We start from the raw sequence: 18,706 nt of genomic DNA, 5'->3' as shown, positions 1-18,706 counted from the left end.
TTTTTTAAAGCCGGTTTCCCGTAAGCTAGTGGGAAGTTGCAGAACATGTTCTCCACACTCTCTGAAGGTTGTGCATTTGCAGAACAGGTTACAACAGTGTCCGAGTTACAACATCCAGAGTGTGACACTGCTGCTGTCTTCTTGACTAGGCTGCTGCTTCATATTACAGCCCCTAGTGGTTAGCTAGTTGCCAAGTTTTCTGAGTATGCTGATGTCCCCTTAATTATGACAGCGGGAAGCAATGATTTGTTGTGCCCCTCGTGAACTAGTGAATTCTCTCCATAGTGACTGGCAGTTGCTCTGCGTTCCAACTCTACCGTTTTTGGCACCCAGACCTGCTTTGCTTTTCCTCCTTTACCTGGAGGTTAGAGATAAGTTTTTCTCGCTTTCCCATAATCTTCCAAAGTTGGAAGATGTAGGATAGACAAAAGGAAGTCCTGGTGGATAATTGTGCTCACTCAAGTGGATAATATTGGTATTAAAATATTGTGTGTGTGTGTGTGTGTGTGTGTGTGTGTGTGTCTATATATGTGTATGTCAGTGGGACTTGGTGGCACATCACTGTGTGCAGGGTTGTTGTCTTAATGTCAAATGGAGCATTTCTGTTTTCCCTCTTCCTAGTCACTGTGTTTGGATTTGAATCTGTTGGGATAGATTGGAAAGGGAGATGAACTGGTGAGGTCTTCTCTCCTTCTCCATTAGGGATGCCATCTGTACCAGCCTGCCTGTTTCTTGTACCTTATTGTATTGTTTTGCCATCCATTTCATTCTTCTATTACTTCTTTTCTTTCTTCTTTTGAACCAGTAATTCCTTTTAAATATGCATACATTTAAATATATTAGCACCTGTGGGTATGATATGTCTGGTTTCCACCATCTTGGGAGAGCTAGGCACTCTTACTATTTGGCAACGCTCTTTGTAGCTCCACGTTCCTCTGGCGCTTTGATAACCCACCATGGGAGGACTTCCTTGCTTTGCTTGTGGGTCGTCACTCTTGTTGATTCCCCCTCCTTCAACCAGCATGGTGGCTCACACTTTTGCAAGGCTGGACTGTGTGTACAAGCAACCGCAGGCATCTCTTGGGGGCCGCCATGTTTTTAGGGGCATTGACGGGGCAACAGACACTCTGAGAGGAGCACCTCCAGGTTCCCTGCCGTTGTTGCAAAGGATGCTGGGAAACTAATCTCAGATGGGGTGCAGCTGCAGTTGCAAGTGCTGCTGGGGCTCACCGCTTGGGTGGCAAGGCGCAGCTACCTGGGGTGGCAAAACATCTTGAGCCAGCCCTGACTCCTCAGGGAAGGTTTTGGGATGAATTACAAAAATGCCTTTGGGGTGTCATTTGTACTAATAATGCCCCCTTTCTCTTCTCCCTCCCTCACCCCTTCCTTCCTATCCATTGTATATTGAATGTGTGTGCCACCTCTCCCCTCTTAATCCCCTCCCCACCCCTGTACTGCCTTGCACAACCCTTGCATGGCTTTGAACAACGGTAACTACCTTTTTTTTTTTTGCTTTGGTTTTGAATTTTTTTAATTATTATTTTTGCTGTCGTTGCTCTTGTTCTGGCTGTCCTCCCGTTTTTGTGTGGGTGGTGACTCTTGTTGTCTCTCATTAGATAGTTACGCTTCAGCCTCTAGTAAGGAGCGGCGGGTAGGTGAGAAGGATTCTGTTTGTGCTTCTCGTTGCCGCCGTGGGTCCCCTCCACCTACCATGTCTTCGCCCCACTCCCTCAGTGACTGTGTCAGCAGGTCCATGCCCTCTCAGCCTGACCCCTGCTTGATGGACGAGAGTTGGTTTGTTACCCCTCCCCCCTGTTTTACTGCAGAAGGTCCTGACCCCGTCAGCATGGAGAGCAACCCCATGGAGGACCTTTTGATTGAACATCCCAGTATGTCCGTCTATGTCACCAGCAGCAGCATCATTGTGGAAAGGGAGAATCCTGAGGAGCACATCCCTGAAGGGTAAGCTCAGATCTTTCAGGGAAATGAGCCAAGACATTGGCTACTAAGAACAACCTCACCCACTATCAGATTTCATTACAATAATAATAATAATAATAATAATAATAATAATAGAATTAATTTAGGCAAATGAGTCTTAACTGATGATCTGGGATCATTCTAAAATTAATTCATTAACTGATGAAGAACAAATGCAAATAGTGTCCAAAGTGACAATTGCCACAATCTTTAGAAATATAGATGTCTATGAAATTAAGTATTGTGCGGGTGGCGCTGTGGTCTAAACCATTGAGCCTCTTGGGCTTGCTGATCAGAAGGTTGGTGGTTCGAATCTGCCAAATGGGGTGAGCTCCTGTTGCTCTGTTGGAGCTTCTGCCAGCCTAGCAGTTCAAAAGCATACCAGTGCAAGTAGATAAATAGGTACTGCTGTGGCGGGAAGGTAAACGGCGTTTCTGTGTGCACTGGCTTCTGTCACAGTGTCCCGTTGTGCTAGAAGCAGTTTAGTCATGCTGGCCACATGACCCGGAAAGCTGTCTGTGGACAAACACCGGCTCCCTCGGCCTGAAAGCAAGATGAGTGCCGCACCTCAAAGTCACCTTTGACTGGACTTAACCATCCAGGGGTTCTTTACCTTTACCTTTTTTTACCTGTGTGGAAAAAAATAGTGTTCCCCCTGCTCATAATGCTATGTGAGAGAGGGGGTTATTTTTTGTTTTGTTTTGTTTTATTATGTATTTTGTGTTCTTATTCTGCATTTTTCTACTGCAAACTGCCCTGGTATGAAGGGTGGTATACAAATTTAATAAATAAGAATAACTCAGGAACATCCACTGAAGCAGAATGTTGATCAGTTCTGTACTTGTGCCTTTTCTGCTTCCTCCATCATTGAACATGATAACTTCATTTTAAAAGCATTGGGTGTGTTATTCTTGCATCTGACTGTTTTGATGTTGTAAATGCAAACACATTCAAATATAGCTGATTTCCTACACACACTTTTTTTATTATTTAAGCGACTAGGGTGTAGAAATAGTCCTGAGACCTGGAGGATGGCAGTGAAGCTCATATGTTCCCACCATGTATACAGTGTAATGTGTAACATGTTCAAATGCACAGACAGTTCATTTCATCCCTATCCCTGCAGAGAGGAGGGAGATCGCATGAGTTGTCTCTGCATACAACTGGTTCCATGTTTTGTGGCAGGCGCATTGGGAGGGCACAACTATTTCTGCTTCCCCGCTACACTTATGAGTGGACTGCTTTCGGTAGCTTTGATGAAGAAGGCCTTTTGCAACTTTAGGGGAAGTCTCTTCTATGTCCTCTCAAGTACGCCTAATCCTGTCAAGAGCCTTGAACCACCCTGAGTCTTGTGTACCTTTGTTTCTGCAGTGAGGTACCTGAACGCCGTTTGCAGCGTCATGCCCCTCACCACTCCACCTCTCTTGCCACCAAGGCCGCCATCTTGGAGAAGGTCAACCAAGTGCGTCGGATTCAGAGGGCAAAGCAGCTGTCGGAGAAGCACAAGTTCAGTCAGAAAGTCATGCAGCGGCAGAACCGCACCAGAGAGTGCCGCCCGCGACGGGCCAAACACCAAGGCAGCTTTGTCTACCAGCCATGCCAGCGCCAATACAACTACTAAGCTACTTCAGGAAGTCTACACTGTGGGGCATTATCCTTTTAACTTTCAGCTTCACCAGTTCCTCACAATGCTTTCTTCAGCCAAGAGGGTCATCTTCGTCCATTTTCTGAAATAAACCCACTCCCCTCACCCCTTTGAGAAAACCTCCTACGTTCTCCTGAACTGGCAACGTTCAATAGTTGTTCTTTTGTGGGCTTTTCATGGGCTTTATATCTCTACCCCCACACTCCCTTTTCAGCAAGAAATACATTTTCTGATCTACAGCTTCCTTTTCTTTTTGGGTTTAATCTTCCCCATTCCCATCCCTCCATCCACGAGCGTGGATTTTGATTTGGATCTGAAGGTGAGAGAAACCCAACATGACCCAGTAAAATGTCCCAGTAATAAGGCTGCAGGTCTATTTTGAAACTCCAATGTGGGTTGTTGTTGTTTTTAAAGAAGTGTTGGAGAAATATGCATGCCTCTTAGTTACCAAGAAAGGCCATTTATCTCTGGTTATATTCTTGGTCACCAAGCGGCATGAAATCACACACTGGTTATTGTAGAAATTACCAGTGGTAGACTAATTGGTGCTTCCAGTGAATATATCACATTTCAATTTCTTTCCAGTGAGTTACGTACATAGTAGGGCCAAATGGCCTTGTCATTTCCTTTGGTCCCTTGTTGCACTAGGGAGCCTATGACATCAGTGCCTTTCTTTATGACATCACACTCTCTACAGTGTGGTGTCACAAATTGAGATACCAGGTTCATGTGCAAACTGGAACACAAAAATAATAAATAAACCAAACAAGTCCCAATGGAACTACTTAAAACTATATCTTATGACAGATGTCTTTCCTTTAAAAATACACTAATTGCATATTTGTTCCTTTCACTGGGCTGATGTGGTGGCTAGTCATGAGGCATTGTGGCATATCCTTAATTTTACTGGGGCTGTAAGACCCATGAAAATCTCTGGGAGTTTTGCCATTGACTTCAATTAGAAGATGGATTGTGTCTGAATCTTCAGTTCAGTAGTGTCATGTGATGTGAAATGAAAGTTCATTTTGAGCAGCTGTAACTGCCAGCAGTGGTTTATGGGTGCTGCAGAGGTTCACAGTTATTGAAAGGTCAAGCTTGTATTAACGTTGCTCTTAATCACACATGGCCTTTTTGAAATCCCTCTGATTATTTGCATAAAAGCTATCCTAGTTTTTCTTGCCATATCATTCATGGCTCCATAACTTCATGAGCAAGTGTTTAAACCCATGTGTACAGAGCACAGTTGGATGTGGTACTTTTTAGAAGGACATCAGTTTGTGTGTGTAAGTGTAAAATAAAATAACTTCTAAAAAGGAAGGAAAAAAAACAAATTTTAAAATCCTAAATTTGCATCTTTACCCCATGCATTTTATCCTGAGGCTGATCATGGCAAACTTCCTCCAATGAAAATATTTCCTTGTCCTAAGGAAAGAAATTATTAAAAGTAATCTGAATAAAATAAAAACAGACGTTTGGCAGAGACTCTTGTTCTGGGGACTTTTATCAGGTTGAGTTCTAAGGGCACCAACCAGATAAGTCTGTGACAATTGGTTTCAATGGGAAACAGATATGTAAATAGTCACATTTCTTCCATTGATTTCAGTGGGATGGCAGGATCATGCCTTAAAATTATGTTTAGTGGGAAAACATCATTTTTCGATCCTTGCCAACAGTAGAGCACTTCATATTCATTCATGTTCTCTTATTCTGGTGTTGATGCTAATGCCAAGGACCTCAGCAAAGAAAGGGGCTTACACATAATTTTAGAGGTAATAAAGTATGTTGGAGGAAGTAATGAAGGATGTTAGATAAGAGATTGAATGAGGCTGGAGGGATGAAGTAAGTGGGTCAAAGACAGAAGGTAAAATAAAGTGTCCTATGCACACTTTCTCGGGAGTAAGCACCACTGAATTCAGCGGATAAATAGGTTCAGGCTGCGTGTCAGTGAAGAAGGGATCTGAAGTTGTTGACCAGGTGTAAGCCAAAGACATGGAGGTCTGGACCCTGGAGAGTAGAATGAATACCCTCTAGAGAACAGCATGAGTACCCACACTTTGAAGAAAGTCTTTTAGAATCTAGAGCACCCAATAAACATAGTCATTAGATTATGAGAACAAATAGCTTTGATTCTGTAGCCAGATGCATGGAGGAGGTCTCCTCTGATCAAGACCATTTCAGGAGTAACTGGGTTTCACTCTAATTATTTTAGACAAGCATTGCCCTGTTAAAAACAATCCCATATGAAATACCTGCAACAAAACTGTAATTTTTTAAACATTTTTACTGTATTCTTATTCATTTCCCCACCCACCCCTTCTATCAAGTTAATCACAGTGCTCACATCCTGATTATGGTCACAATGACCATTGATTCTTAAACACTTGCTCAGTCAGGTTGAGATCTGCAATTTTCTGTCATATTTAATCTGTACTGAGCTTAGGAATTTCCTATATAAAACCTCATAATGATCATTTGGTACTGTCTATATATACATTTTAAAAAATAAGCTTGATACATGTTTAGAATAAGAAAGTAAATTATGTACTGAAACTCAGCTGAAAGGGAAAAAAGGTAGCATTTCAGTGCTGTGGTTTTATAGGGTTGCCATACTTCAAAAAGTGAAAAGTTGTTGAGCAACCCTAGGTTTTAGAACCACCCACCCCTTATACTGTATAATATCACATTCTGCATGTGTTTCAAAAATGGCTTACCATGTGAAATTTGGAGAAGGGGGCTGCTATTGAAGAAATATAAGCCTAAAGCCTCTTGGCTAAGGGAATTAGCTGTGTGGTCCTGGGGGTCCTGGGCTGTGTTTCTAAAGTCAATAGCTTTATATTCACATGACACAACTGAACGGAAGATTTCCATCTGAGCTCAAATCAGACGAAAATTGTCTTCCACCTACCCGATACTGGTACTATACCTTGGCAGAACAGCATAGTAGAAATCCAGCTTTGTTAGCCATGTCAATGTTGGGAAAGTTGCCCCCATTGAATGTCTGCCTGTTCCACTGCTGTCAGATGAGCAAAAAAAAAAAAAAAAAAAAAGTCACCCTAAATGTTTTTCCAAAATTTAAACTACTCATCCAAACAGATGTTGGAAACTTACATTTACTATACATTTGAGCTGCTGGTGAAGAAGGTAAATAAAGACCAGATCTCACCCTAAAATGTTGACTTCTTCCTGTTCTTCTGCCATTCCCACCTGCATTTGCCTATTTGCTGTCTTCATGACTCTTGAAGAGCTGGTGTTCATCACCTTGTCCTTATGAAATTGATGGCAAAACCCCCGTATAGGATCAGCCTTTGTGCCTTTTAACTGCTGCTGAAGAGGCATCAGTTTCAGCCAGTTATTGGTACAGAGGACTTGGCAAGCACCTTAACAAGGGCAGAACCTCAAAACTTGGTTGCTGGCATCCCTTGTCACCAGCTGCATGTTATCTCCAGGAGTAGCAGTTGAGAAAGACATGCCAAAATCCTGGTTCTTCATTTCTGAAGATAACACTAGACAGTTGCCCAAATTTCGTTTTATGTGTGAGTGCTAACACTTCCGCAGAAAGCCGTGGGGCCGACCTATCAGATAGAGAATGTCAAAGCTAATTGATTTAATTTTAGTTCTGGGGCAAATGCCCTTGACCTGGAACTGAAAGCAGAGCAATTCAATTTATGACTGATTCTTCCACTTCTCCTTTAACTGACCAGGAAGGCGATAGAGCTGGCAGGCCTGAGAGTGAGTCCTATGTACCTGTATGGTGGTGGCCACAGATTATGTCGGTTTCATTTGTGTCTGATTAAAATAGGGAGATTAACACTTTCTCTAATCTTGTGTTTACATCTTTTTGCCTCTGTCATGTCACATTAAATGCCTTTTACCACTATAGCAGCTCTTGAACAAATCAAGGTGGTTTATTTGAAGAGCTGAAACACATTGGGGGGGTGGGGGGCAGGGAGTGCAAATGCAATGAGTTTTGCATGTGGGAATTATCACACAAATGCCCAGATCCGCTTTGAATCTGACAATTCAAAGATATTGAAAGCTGCATCTTGAATATGATAATTTAATCTGGAACATTAGGAGTTAATTTTGGGGTGGATTTCATTATGTTGATGAGTCTATATAGCTTAATATTCAAATTTTGGAAATAAGACTTTTGACATCCCCCTCCCCACCCTAAAAAAAAAAATCACAAATATTGAATATCTCTGCTTTTTAAATGTCATTTATGAGAAAGAGAGTGATGTTAGCAATTTCTGTTTTGATTCACTGGGTACTCTTTATTTTCGTTGCTGCAGAAATCAATTTTGGGAGGGGGCATCTCACCAGAATAGGGCCTCTGTCCCTTTAGGTCTGCAGCTCTGCAGCCCTATGACACACAATGATGTCTGGTTGTGATGGGGAAACTACACCTCAAAGCTCTGAAAGGGCTGGAAGACCCAATCCATTTAAAATGTGGACATCACCTCTTACTACCACTTAGTCTTACAAGCTGTAGGTGAAATTTATCCCCACCATCTATGCTTCATTGTCAGTGAATCATGATTTACATGGTAATTGAACTTTTGCAAAGAAAGAGAGACTTCTGAAAACACCTGTATTCCAAACAGTGGCTTCAAAGAGTAGATGAGCTTGGAGCCTCTCCTTCCTTCTTTCCCCATGTCCTTAAGAATTCAAACTGTTTCATGTCTCCAAAGGAATGTTAGAAAGTCCATTTTTCTAAGTAAAAACTGGATTAGGTCACTTACTTACCTTTTCCTCCAATGCCGCTTTCTGTCCCCATCTCTGCAACATGTCCAAGAGGTTCTGACACCTTAACACAGAGATGGGGAACCAGTGTTGTTGGTCTGCAGCTCTCATAATCCCTGAACACTGGCTATGTTGGCTAGAGTTGATGGAAGTTTGAGTCTTACAACATCTGGAGGGCCACAGTTTTCCCATCCCTGCCTAAAACCAACACACTTAGAAAAAATTATATTGGCTTCAGTGGGATATTCTTGCAGGTATGCTCGGGGAAGGGGGGTAGTCCCAGTGTTAGATTCCTTCTAGGGGGTCAAAAATTATGGCAGTGTTTCACTCTGAGCAATGGGGCCTGGCTTCCTACTTCGCGCCCCATTAAAATTAGCATCGTATCTTTGACTGCAACCTTAGCCATGCTACAGTAAGTTGCGTGATACCGTCCTCTGGTGATACTGTATAAGTGGGTGACTTTATTATGTGAGCACTTGCACCTTTCGATTGTTTCTGCTGGTTTGGTGCCTTAGCAGTGCACACAAAGAAATGCAGACAGCGGTTAACAGGAAAAAGAAGTATTGTATTGGCACAATTTTGCAGGTCTTCCCACCATTTTTCAATTATACTTGAGCACTTGGCCTTCGAAAAGGCTCCCAGGGTAGTGGCATTCCTTTCACAATGAGTGTAAAATGATGATGATGATAAATACTTTAACAGCTCACAAGTTGTTGCCCTTTAATGATACCCGAAATCAGCTGCTTGAAGCAGCCGCCTCACTCTGCCTAATGGCAGTGTCAGCCCTAACAACAAGTACTTATCCCATAATATTATTGCTTCCACTCTGAAGACTATTGCGAGCTCAGCCTGAGCTCAAAATATGCCCTGTGTAGTTTATATTGACCAGATTCGTGACACCATCTATGCCCCAGGCTTAGTTTTTAAAAATGCTAGAACAGGTTTTTAATGTTTTTAATATGCTGACAAGTGGAGCACTAGAGTTTCATCATGTTCCTGTGATGCTAAAGGCAAACGGGGCTATTGAATCATGTCCTGCCAGTGAGCTTCCCCGGGGGATTTTCCTGCCTAACACCAGAGACAGATTGGTGGATTAGAAGGACTCTTGGTTAGATCCAGCAAGACAGTTCTTACGATGCAAAAGAAGGGGGGGGGGAGCTAAGGGGGTAATCTCTCAAAGGTGCAGAAATGTAACCAATTTCTTAAGCTCGTAGAACAGTACAAATTTTGGGAAGGAGAAAAGGTTCAATGGTTGAGTGTGCGATAGCTGAATTCAGAAAACAGAAATTCAAGCTATTTTTTTTCTCTCAGATCACCTGGATCTAGTTCCCATGTGTGAAACGGGAGCCTCATAGCCATGTTCTGAGAATAAAACAGGATCTTGAGTTCTTATGGTAAACACAAAAACCTCCTTACTGCAGAGCAAATTCCAAAGTCTAATGATAAAACGTTAACCTGCTCTTTGTCTACATCCTATAAACACTGTAATTTAAAACACCTGTATAATGTCTGCATTGTTTTTGCTGTCACTAGCAGTTCAGGAAAGCCATCTTAACATTCTCATCCTGGCAATTCAGTGATCAGTCCCAAGAATGGTGTTCAAATATACCAACTACATAGTGCTCTCCTGTGTTAAGCCGAAGGAAAGGTGCTTAAAATAATAACTTCTGTGTGTGTTTGTGTATGTGGGTGTGCATTCACATTTGTAAATATGTTACAACAATGAGAGGATGCAAGCATTTTTTAAAAACTTCAACCATTTAAAAGTTGTGACTAGCTGTAATGCTCCTGAATGAATGGCTGGGAGAGTGTTGCAATGGCATTGTTTATGGGATAGGCCAGGGGCAGCCAATGTAGTGCTCTCCAGATGTTGCAGGATTGCAGCTCCCATGATTCCTGTCCATTGGCCATAGTGACTCCAGTTCATGGGAGTTGTGGGCCAAAACATCTGGAAAGCACTGTGTTGGTTTGGCTACCCCTGGGATCAGTTGAGTTCTAACTTCTTTTTTATTTGTATAAGGAAAATTTACAGCATGGACTCAGGGACAAAACAAACAATGTTGTTACCTTAAAAACACATGTTTTAGAACTGTTTGATTTGGATGGGTATTTTGTCGTTGTATGTATGAGTCTGTTGATACAAATTTGCATGTCCTAAAGAAATTTACGAACTTGATAGAACTGCTGTTTTGTTTTTCTTAAGAAAGAAAGAAAGATATACCTTAGGATAATTTGTGAAACATACTCTGCAACTAACTGCTGGTCAAGGAAAAAGGACTTGATTGCCACTGGCTTGGCTATATAACAGAATTAAAGCCAGTCTTTGGGATGTGACCGTTTTTAACAATGGCACGGCCATATTGCGGTACTCCCGCACGGCACCATGTGGATGACAAGTTGGAAAAGTGAGAGTGGCCATTTGTAACTCACTTCCTCTTTTAAACGTGTTCTCTTGTAAATACTGTTACATACGTACAATTATATAATATAAATATATTTAAGCAATATTTTTTGTCAAAGTCCCCAAGTGTTTTGAGGGGCACCGAGGAGGCAAAGTGAGCCAAGGCCTGTGCTCTGGAGAAAACCATAGCCAAGCCTATCACTGAGCTACAAACCATGGGGGAGCTCTTGCCCACCACTGGAAGTCAATGGGAATGAGGTAGAATTTCACTGGCAGAGAATACTCTGGGATATTTGCAATAAATGGCATAGGGAAGGGACACCTCGACATTCATTTGATTTGTTTAGTAATAATGTAATTAGTCAGTTGCACTTAAAAGCAAAAAGAAAAGCAAGGAAGGCTAAAGCGCTTGATTGCAATCATACATCATAACAGAGATTTATTTTCCCAGTCACATTTAAATGAGTTTTGTTTTTGTGTACTGCTAGCAGCTGTAGACCCTTCCTGACTTGGCAGTAAAGAAGAAACTGAAGTCAGATGCCTAAACACACTAACTAGAAAATAAGTCTCATTTAACTGAGAGAAACTTGTTTCTGTTTGGAATGGATGGTCAAGGCCATCTCAAACATTAAAGGGAGGGAAACAGATCTCCACAGTGTTTCATTGATGTCTTTGCTGTGCGATTTCAGAGACATGAGTAAGCCCCAATTTAAATAATAGGAAGAAAAGTTTAGTTTGGTAGGCCAAACTACATATAATGGAAACCTCAGTTCTATTGATGTTCTACATATAATGGAAACATTGGTTCTATTGACACAGTAAGCGGCCATCTTTACTGTGAGGATACACAGTAGGATAACTAAATTTAAACATGTGGTTTTGTTATATCCATACATCTTTATTTCAAAATATACAATTGGTGATGCCTTTTAATAATCCAATGGAGTTCAAAGTTCCTACCTCAGAAAACCTTTTCTGTATTGATTTGTTTGATGCAGAACCCGTGAGTGTTGCAGAAGATTCTGGAACACATTCTAGGGCCCACAATGGATGCCAGAGAAGCCTGTTGGGCCAGTCAACCTATGCAAACTAAGAGTAAATTCTAGACTATATCCAATAATCCCCACCTGTAGTTATACATTGAAGAGAAAGTTTGGTAACCTTGTCACAGAGCTCATAAGAAGCCTTCTGAAAAGAGCAATCTTTATTTGACCATAATGTCACATAAACCATGACAACTGCTCTGTATGGTCATTTGTTTCATCCCCTCCCCCTAGAAACAAAATCAGGTTAATTTGCAGCCAGATGCACTAAATGGAAAAATGTAGTGTCCCCTTTCACTCTTATTTTCTGGCAGTTCCTAAATTCTTACAGAAGGGTGAATCTTACGTACTGTGGGCAACCAGCCAATATCCAATTGCTGATTTCAGCACTGATTTGTAGGACACAAAAAAGCTAGAGCAGGTGGCTAGGGATACCATTCTTTTGATTACTTAAAGCGTAATACCCATTCATTTCAGGACAGATCCAAGAGAAGTGGATTGTGCTCATTTCAGCTCATGCATAGCTCAAGAGCAAATTGATAGAATACAAAGTAAAGCCAGAGCAATAAAACACACACACAGCCCTTTTCCATTTGCTGGAATAACTGGCTGGTTTTTGCTAGTGACATGATGCATGCTTCCATCTTGTTTTTCAGTCCTCTTCTTTCCTTTGTTTTTAAGAGAAGGTGATTTATTTTATTTTATTTTAGTTCTCACTTTACATTATCCAGGCCTCCATTCTGAACTGAAGTTATCCTCAAAATTGGTCATGGTCATGATATATATATAATATTATCCACATAATTTTCCATATCGCCCCTTTTACTATTTAAAGTGACATCTCACTGAAACTAAGAAATAAATCTTAATGTAAATAATAGAGTAGAGATGGGAAATGGGGCGCATTGGACATTGTTGGACAACAACACCCATCATCCCTAGCCACTGGTCATGCTGATTGCAGGATGATGGGAATTAGAGTTCAAAAATATCTGGTTCCTTATCCTTGTAACAGTCTAAGGTGGATTGCACATGGCAAATCTCCAGCTACTAATTTTGCAGGGAAATCTTACACACCTGATTGAAACGGTTATGCTAGAGGAACGTGCCCAGAGTGTCCATAGTGTTGACATTACAGCACCTTTTGTGATATGCGATTATCATCACAATTGCTGTACCATGTGCAAACATGTAGCTGCATGTAACATGCTTTTGGATAAAGCATTCAGAGATTCAGAACCACCATTGCCATTAAAAACAACAGCCCTAACCCAGCTCCCTCGTTAGCTTTGTGTCCTGTATGGTGAGGACACCTATGGCCTCCGAGATGCTGTTGGACTCCAACTCTCCTTATATCTATTCAATGGCCATGTTCTCTGAGGCTGGTGGGAGTTGAGAACCCAACAGCTGCAGAGCCACAAGTTTCCTATCCTTGCTGTATGGACATCCACATCAAAACACATTTTCATACTTCGTCTCTGATCTGGAACTAACAGTACGCACTTCTGACACTGCATATGTCTTTGACAGTGTTGGGGATGCACACTTCCATCTTGAAGTGCAAGGAAACAAACTTCCTTAGCAATATACTGCATTTTGGATGCCAGTTGGAATGGATGTTTCAGATTCATTAATGTTAACGGGGGTAGGGTGGATGCCTGACCTGGAGGCAAGGCCAAAGAAAGGTGGAGAAGGTACCCAGAGGACTCAAAAGGGTATTCTAGTCTAGGCCCTTTTCCTGAATTTACTAGGGAAATGGCACTACTTTCCACATTTGGATTGTGGCTCCAGGTCTCCCAACCGCATTTTAACTCCTTCCTCAGTTGTTCTTCCTTATGATGAAAATATAGTTTATTCTCCTAACAACCACATTCCTAGTCTTTTCCTATTATAGCCTAATTTGAACTGTCAAGTAGCATTTGAGTGGTACGATATTTCCTTATAATCAGCCCTGCTTTCTACTCATGTTGCTTCACTTCTGCATTATACATCTTCACACTGTATTTATTATAGATTTGTGCACCTGTCTTTCATACGTCCCTCGCCCACTTTCACATGATTTGGCTTCACTATTCTCTAAGGAACATATACATCAAAGAAAAGACACAAATTGATTCAGGCCACCATAGTTAATGCCCTACTACTCAAAGATGGCTGCAGATTAAATGCTACAAATATATGTATGGTGGTTTTAAAATTGCAGGCTATTTTAAAGCATACTAAGGGCTTGATTTGATAAATACTGTATTTTACCAAGCTAAGGGCCTTTTGGCAAAGTTGCAGTTTTGTTCCTTTGTTCTCAGTATAAGTAATTTTCAGGATGAGAGTCACAAACACGAAATACAACACAACACAACAATACAATACATGGCCAACCTTTCAACATGAGGTCATCTATACCTTTAGCAAGTACATAGGTGGGGAAATTTCAACAAGTGTAGGTTATTAGACCCCTTCAGCACTGTGACATGACAATAAACTATACCTGCTGGAATTCCACTTCTACACGAACATGGAACATACATAAACCCAGATGCTGAAAAGTTAGGCCTCCTCCATTTGTACCCATGTTTTAATCATGCTTCCAGACAAAAGCACACTGTGAAACCAGGAATCTCTCTGCAGATTCCTGCATCAGTCACAGAAGAACATTGTGATTTTGGTCACAAAAATGAGTCATTTGAATGCTTAAAACAAAACAAAATGTAGAAAGCAGCCACCACTGATTTCCGCAACCTGTCAATGGAGCTAGGGACATTTCTGCAGCATAGAACCATACAGAATATGGATCCAGCCACCTTTCCCATGGAAAATCTTTGCTACATTCTCAAATTCTCACATTCTTACACCAAGCCAGGCCGTTGGGTCCACCTTGCTCAGTATAGTTTACACTGACGGCTTTCCGGGATTTCAGGTGGGGGTTTCTCCCAGCCCTACCTGGAGCTGCTGAGGATTAACAGAGGGCCTTCTGTGTGCAAAGCAGAGGCTGTACCACTGAGCTACAGCCCTTTCCCTACCACCAGCATTTTGTCAAAACCGTATTAGGGTAGCTACCTTTTGTTTCTTTTCTGAAGGCTTTTCGAACCAAAAAGTGCTGTTTTGGTTTAAGTCTTAAAAACCCATTAAAAATGTATTAAAATGTATTAAAGCATTTATTTTATTTTAGACACATAAACACACTTATCCCCTTCTCTGCTGTTATAATGCCACTTCCAAAGGTGGGAGGGGGAACCTTTGCATTTCGAATGCACATGCTAGAGAGGCAAATTCATTTCTGGTCATTCTCTCTGTTCTATTCTGCTGACGGGGAAGCGGGGGCATGGTTTTTAAGCAAGGATCCTTATTGTATGCCTTACAATAGAGGGTTTAACTAGATGGAAGTCTGCCCACCAACCTTTTCCGCATCACTTATACCCTAGAACAAATACCTTGTTTAAACAAAATGTGTCCTTATGTGTTTGTTACCTGCTGAAGAAGTATATGGAAGGAGGAAGCCCATTGCTTGTAGGGTACTGTTTAGGCATTTGCAAGGAGTTGACAGAGCAAAGGACACAACTGCCTCAAAGTGTTCTGTGGTGTGCCTGTGTGTATGTAATAACGTTTTGATTGTTAGACTGTAATGGTGTCCTCTTTTTGGGGGGTAGGGGTGGGACAAGAAATAAAAAATATATTTAAACCATAACCAATGTGTTTACTGGATTTCTTAAAATACATGACACAGTGATATAAGGCTTCTAATTAGTCAAATGCCCCACTTAAGAAAATTTATTTAATAAAGCCTCCATTCTATCAGTGCTTATAGCAAACTCTCAAGATATCTGAAACCCTGCATGAATGAGACGTTATGTGGTTTTATAAACGGGATAAACTTGAGGAAACACTTCAATACAAGCCAATTTAGTCCTAGTGGCTACAGCTGGAATAAACCAGCTGACATTTCTCTTGTTGGTTTGGCAATTGGGCCATCTGGCAATTGAGACCCAGGAAGAGAAAGCAGATACATACTGGTTAATTTGCGCAGGATTTCACATGCCAACCAAATAGAGATCAAAATGAAACGAACCTTTCTGAATGGGTGGGCTACGGATCTAAAAATAATGGAACCTGAGCTAAAGCTTTGTCTGCATATTTACATGGCCAAGTCCTTGCACAACATTCTACTTCCACATTGCCTCCATGCTCCTTCCATTTGCATATGGGCCTCTGTTGCTTTGCTATCTTTTCCCATGTGTTGTGAGCTACCTTGCCACAGAACAAAGAGTACTTTACCATGTGCCAAGCATGAAAATATTCATGAACATTCCTTGATAGTAGCAGTTATACAGTGGTGCCTTGCAAGACAAAATTAATTTGTTCCGTGAGTTTTTTCGTCTTGCGATTTTTTCGTCTTGTGAAGCACGGTGTCGGAAAAGTTTTGGAAAAGCTTCAAAAATCACCAAAGTCTTCAAAAACCTCAAAAAAAGGCTACCACACCGCGTGCTATGAGTTGCTCCTTGAAGTCAAGTCGCAACTATATTAACGGTTTTAAGAAAAAGGAAACAAACTTGCAAGACGTTTCTATCCTGCAAAGCAAGCCCATAGGGAAAATCGTCTTGCGAAGCAACTCAAAAAACCAAAAACCCTTTCGTCTTGCGAGTTTTCCGTCTTGCGAGGCATTCGTCTTGCGAGGTACCACTGTATGCTAAGATTTCACTTTTTCCTTTTTAAAGACACTTCTATTCACAGTTTTAAGAATGCTTTGGGTGGGGAAGAGAGACTTTTTAACTTGCAATGATCACTGCTCAGCAGATGCTCACAACAACCACACACTTGAGTAGTACACATATACATTTCAAAAATGCTAGTTCTACTTCAGGGAATTTATTTCAGTTTCCCCTAGGAATTGCTTGAAGCACTACAAAATCCAGCAGAATGGGGTTTGACCCAACTGGGACAAGAGACAAGCAAAATTAATGTGACCGTGATAATCTACAATTCTGTTTCCAACTCTTGCAGAAGATATTATTTGTATAGAGTAAAGGAGTAAAGCATAACACATCTACGTGAGAGTTTAATTTTGTTACATGCATGAGGACAGGAAGATCAGTGAGAGGAGCAGAGGCACATAGTCCTGAAGTGTACTTTTAAGGCATGGTGAGCTAATGCGATGCCCTCTAGACTTTGTTGCACTATTTCTGACTACTGGCAATGCTGGCTGAGAATGATGGGTGTTGTAGTCCAACAACATGTGGAGAGTTCCACATTGGTTACCACTGCTTTAAATGTTCCCAGAAAGAAAGCATTCCTGAGAAGCAGCCTCCACTCTCAAAACACAGGATATAGTTCAGCTAGTGTTCCAGCACTCAACAACCAACAGAAAATGGTCACGTGTACAGTATTACTCTGAAGACCACTGGTCTTGCTAGCTAGGGATGATGGGAGCTGTAGTCCAAAAACAACTGGAGACCCAAGTTTGGGAAACATTGCTCTAGACCTATATCCTTGGTTCCACACATCACAAGCCTGGCTGGAAGTGAACCAAGTAAAGGAAGGAAGTAACAAAGACAGTGAAGGACGAGAGATTTGAATAGATCTGCCCTATGATACCAAGGAGTTCGGCTGCTTCATATTTTTTAAAAACATGGCTTAACAAGTTATTGAGGTTCCAGAACTAGAAAGCACTTCTCTTACTGATGTTGTCCCTGAACTCCCCAGTAACCCATACCCAATGTAAAAGGATGCTGGTGTTAAATAACATACAATACAAATATAGATCGATGACATTTATTTAGAGCACTAGGTAATCCACATTTCACAAACTCTCTCATTTTTTTCCACTGGTCCTTTTCTACAACAAATACATCAAGCCTACCATATAATAAAACTATTTACATTTCCAAGATTGGGCCATATATAACCCTTTTAACTGCTATTCACATACAGTACTTGACCAACAGCACAATACATCATTTTTATATCTAAAAAAAACATGACAACCCTGTACTCTAGTTTCTCCTATGAAAAGTGAAAACGTAGATAAAAATTTACAATTATCTCCTCAGATTCTTTACAACACGCTAAATCTAGTGTGCTATGTATAGACTTTATAAAACCAGAGAATTTAACAAATAACCTGATTCCCCCAACTCATCATTTAGTCTTCAGAAAAAAGAAACTTTGCATTTACTGGGAACAGGATCATAGTAAAATTAATTACTGTACAGAATTTTAGAGTTTTTGTTTAGTTTTTGTTTTTTTTGTTTGTTTTTATATATAGTGAGAAATCACAGCTCAGAACTGCTATCGGTAAAAAAATTCACACATTTACAAGCCTTGAATATCCACTCAGTACTTCATTTGGATTTTCTTCTTTTTGACTGCATAACACTTGCATTTGTTTCTGTTGGGGGGTGAAAGCAGTTTGGAAGATTATTAATTAAACAAATAAAAAATAAACTAGAGGGAGAAGGGGATCATGCTGTATTAACCATACTAATATTTTATGTTTTAAGGTTTGTCCAGTCAGTCTACTAAGTTCTCAGAAAATGGTCTTACACTTGCCTCACAGGTGGACCGGCCCTGTCTGGAGCGCACCAGGCTGGGGAACACCTGATGCAACAGCACAGTTTGCTTTCATGTATACTGATGTCTACAGACAAGCATGAACAGTATAAGTAAATTCATTCATCTGCAAAACCAATTTTGCAGAGAGAGGCAAGGTTTTGTCTTCTGCCTTTCATATTTTAGAGTGAAAATATCTTCTAATCCTTAAATATTCCATCTATTTAAGATTTGCAAAGTGACTTTTCAAGCTATTTGCTGTGTTAATGGGCACTGCATATAATATTTTAGAAGACCTTCAGAATGGAGAAGAGAAAGGTAAAAAAACAATAAAACTGGATGCAATAAAATTGT

At 40.9% G+C, this 18,706-nt stretch overlaps 3 protein-coding genes across 24 annotated transcripts in view; 1 reads left to right on the top strand and 2 right to left on the bottom strand.

The window, feature by feature from the left end:
• TP53INP2 (tumor protein p53 inducible nuclear protein 2) overlaps positions 1–10,544 on the top strand; it is a 56,517-nt gene extending 45,973 nt beyond the window's left edge. For 4 of the 9 annotated variants that reach the window (XM_083508286.1, XM_083508284.1, XM_083508285.1 and 1 more), the window contains exons 3-4: positions 1,617–1,962; positions 3,352–10,544. In XM_083508286.1, the coding sequence (XP_083364412.1) occupies positions 1,617–1,962; positions 3,352–3,601 (596 nt within the window). In that variant the 3' untranslated portion in view covers positions 3,602–10,544. The remainder of the gene's footprint in view (positions 1–1,616; positions 1,963–3,351) is intronic. The other 5 variants (XM_083508288.1, XM_083508289.1, XM_083508287.1 and 2 more) reach the window with 2 other exon arrangements.
• LOC310709079 (tigger transposable element-derived protein 1-like) overlaps positions 1–18,706 on the bottom strand; it is an 877,074-nt gene that overhangs the window by 7,067 nt on the left and 851,301 nt on the right. The gene's annotated exons all lie outside the window — the stretch shown is intronic.
• The window catches only part of NCOA6 (nuclear receptor coactivator 6), a 38,884-nt gene continuing 37,737 nt past the window's right edge, over positions 17,560–18,706 (bottom strand). For all 14 annotated transcript variants that reach the window (XM_083507846.1, XM_083507859.1, XM_083507855.1 and 11 more), the window contains one exon: positions 17,560–18,191. In XM_083507846.1, the coding sequence (XP_083363972.1) occupies positions 18,145–18,191 (47 nt within the window). In that variant the 3' untranslated portion in view covers positions 17,560–18,144. The remainder of the gene's footprint in view (positions 18,192–18,706) is intronic.

This window comes from Podarcis liolepis (genome assembly GCF_965112155.1).
Source record: "Podarcis liolepis genome assembly, chromosome: 6".
NCBI lineage: Eukaryota > Metazoa > Chordata > Lepidosauria > Squamata > Lacertidae > Podarcis > Podarcis liolepis.
This window is presented reverse-complemented; position numbering and strand designations above follow the sequence as displayed.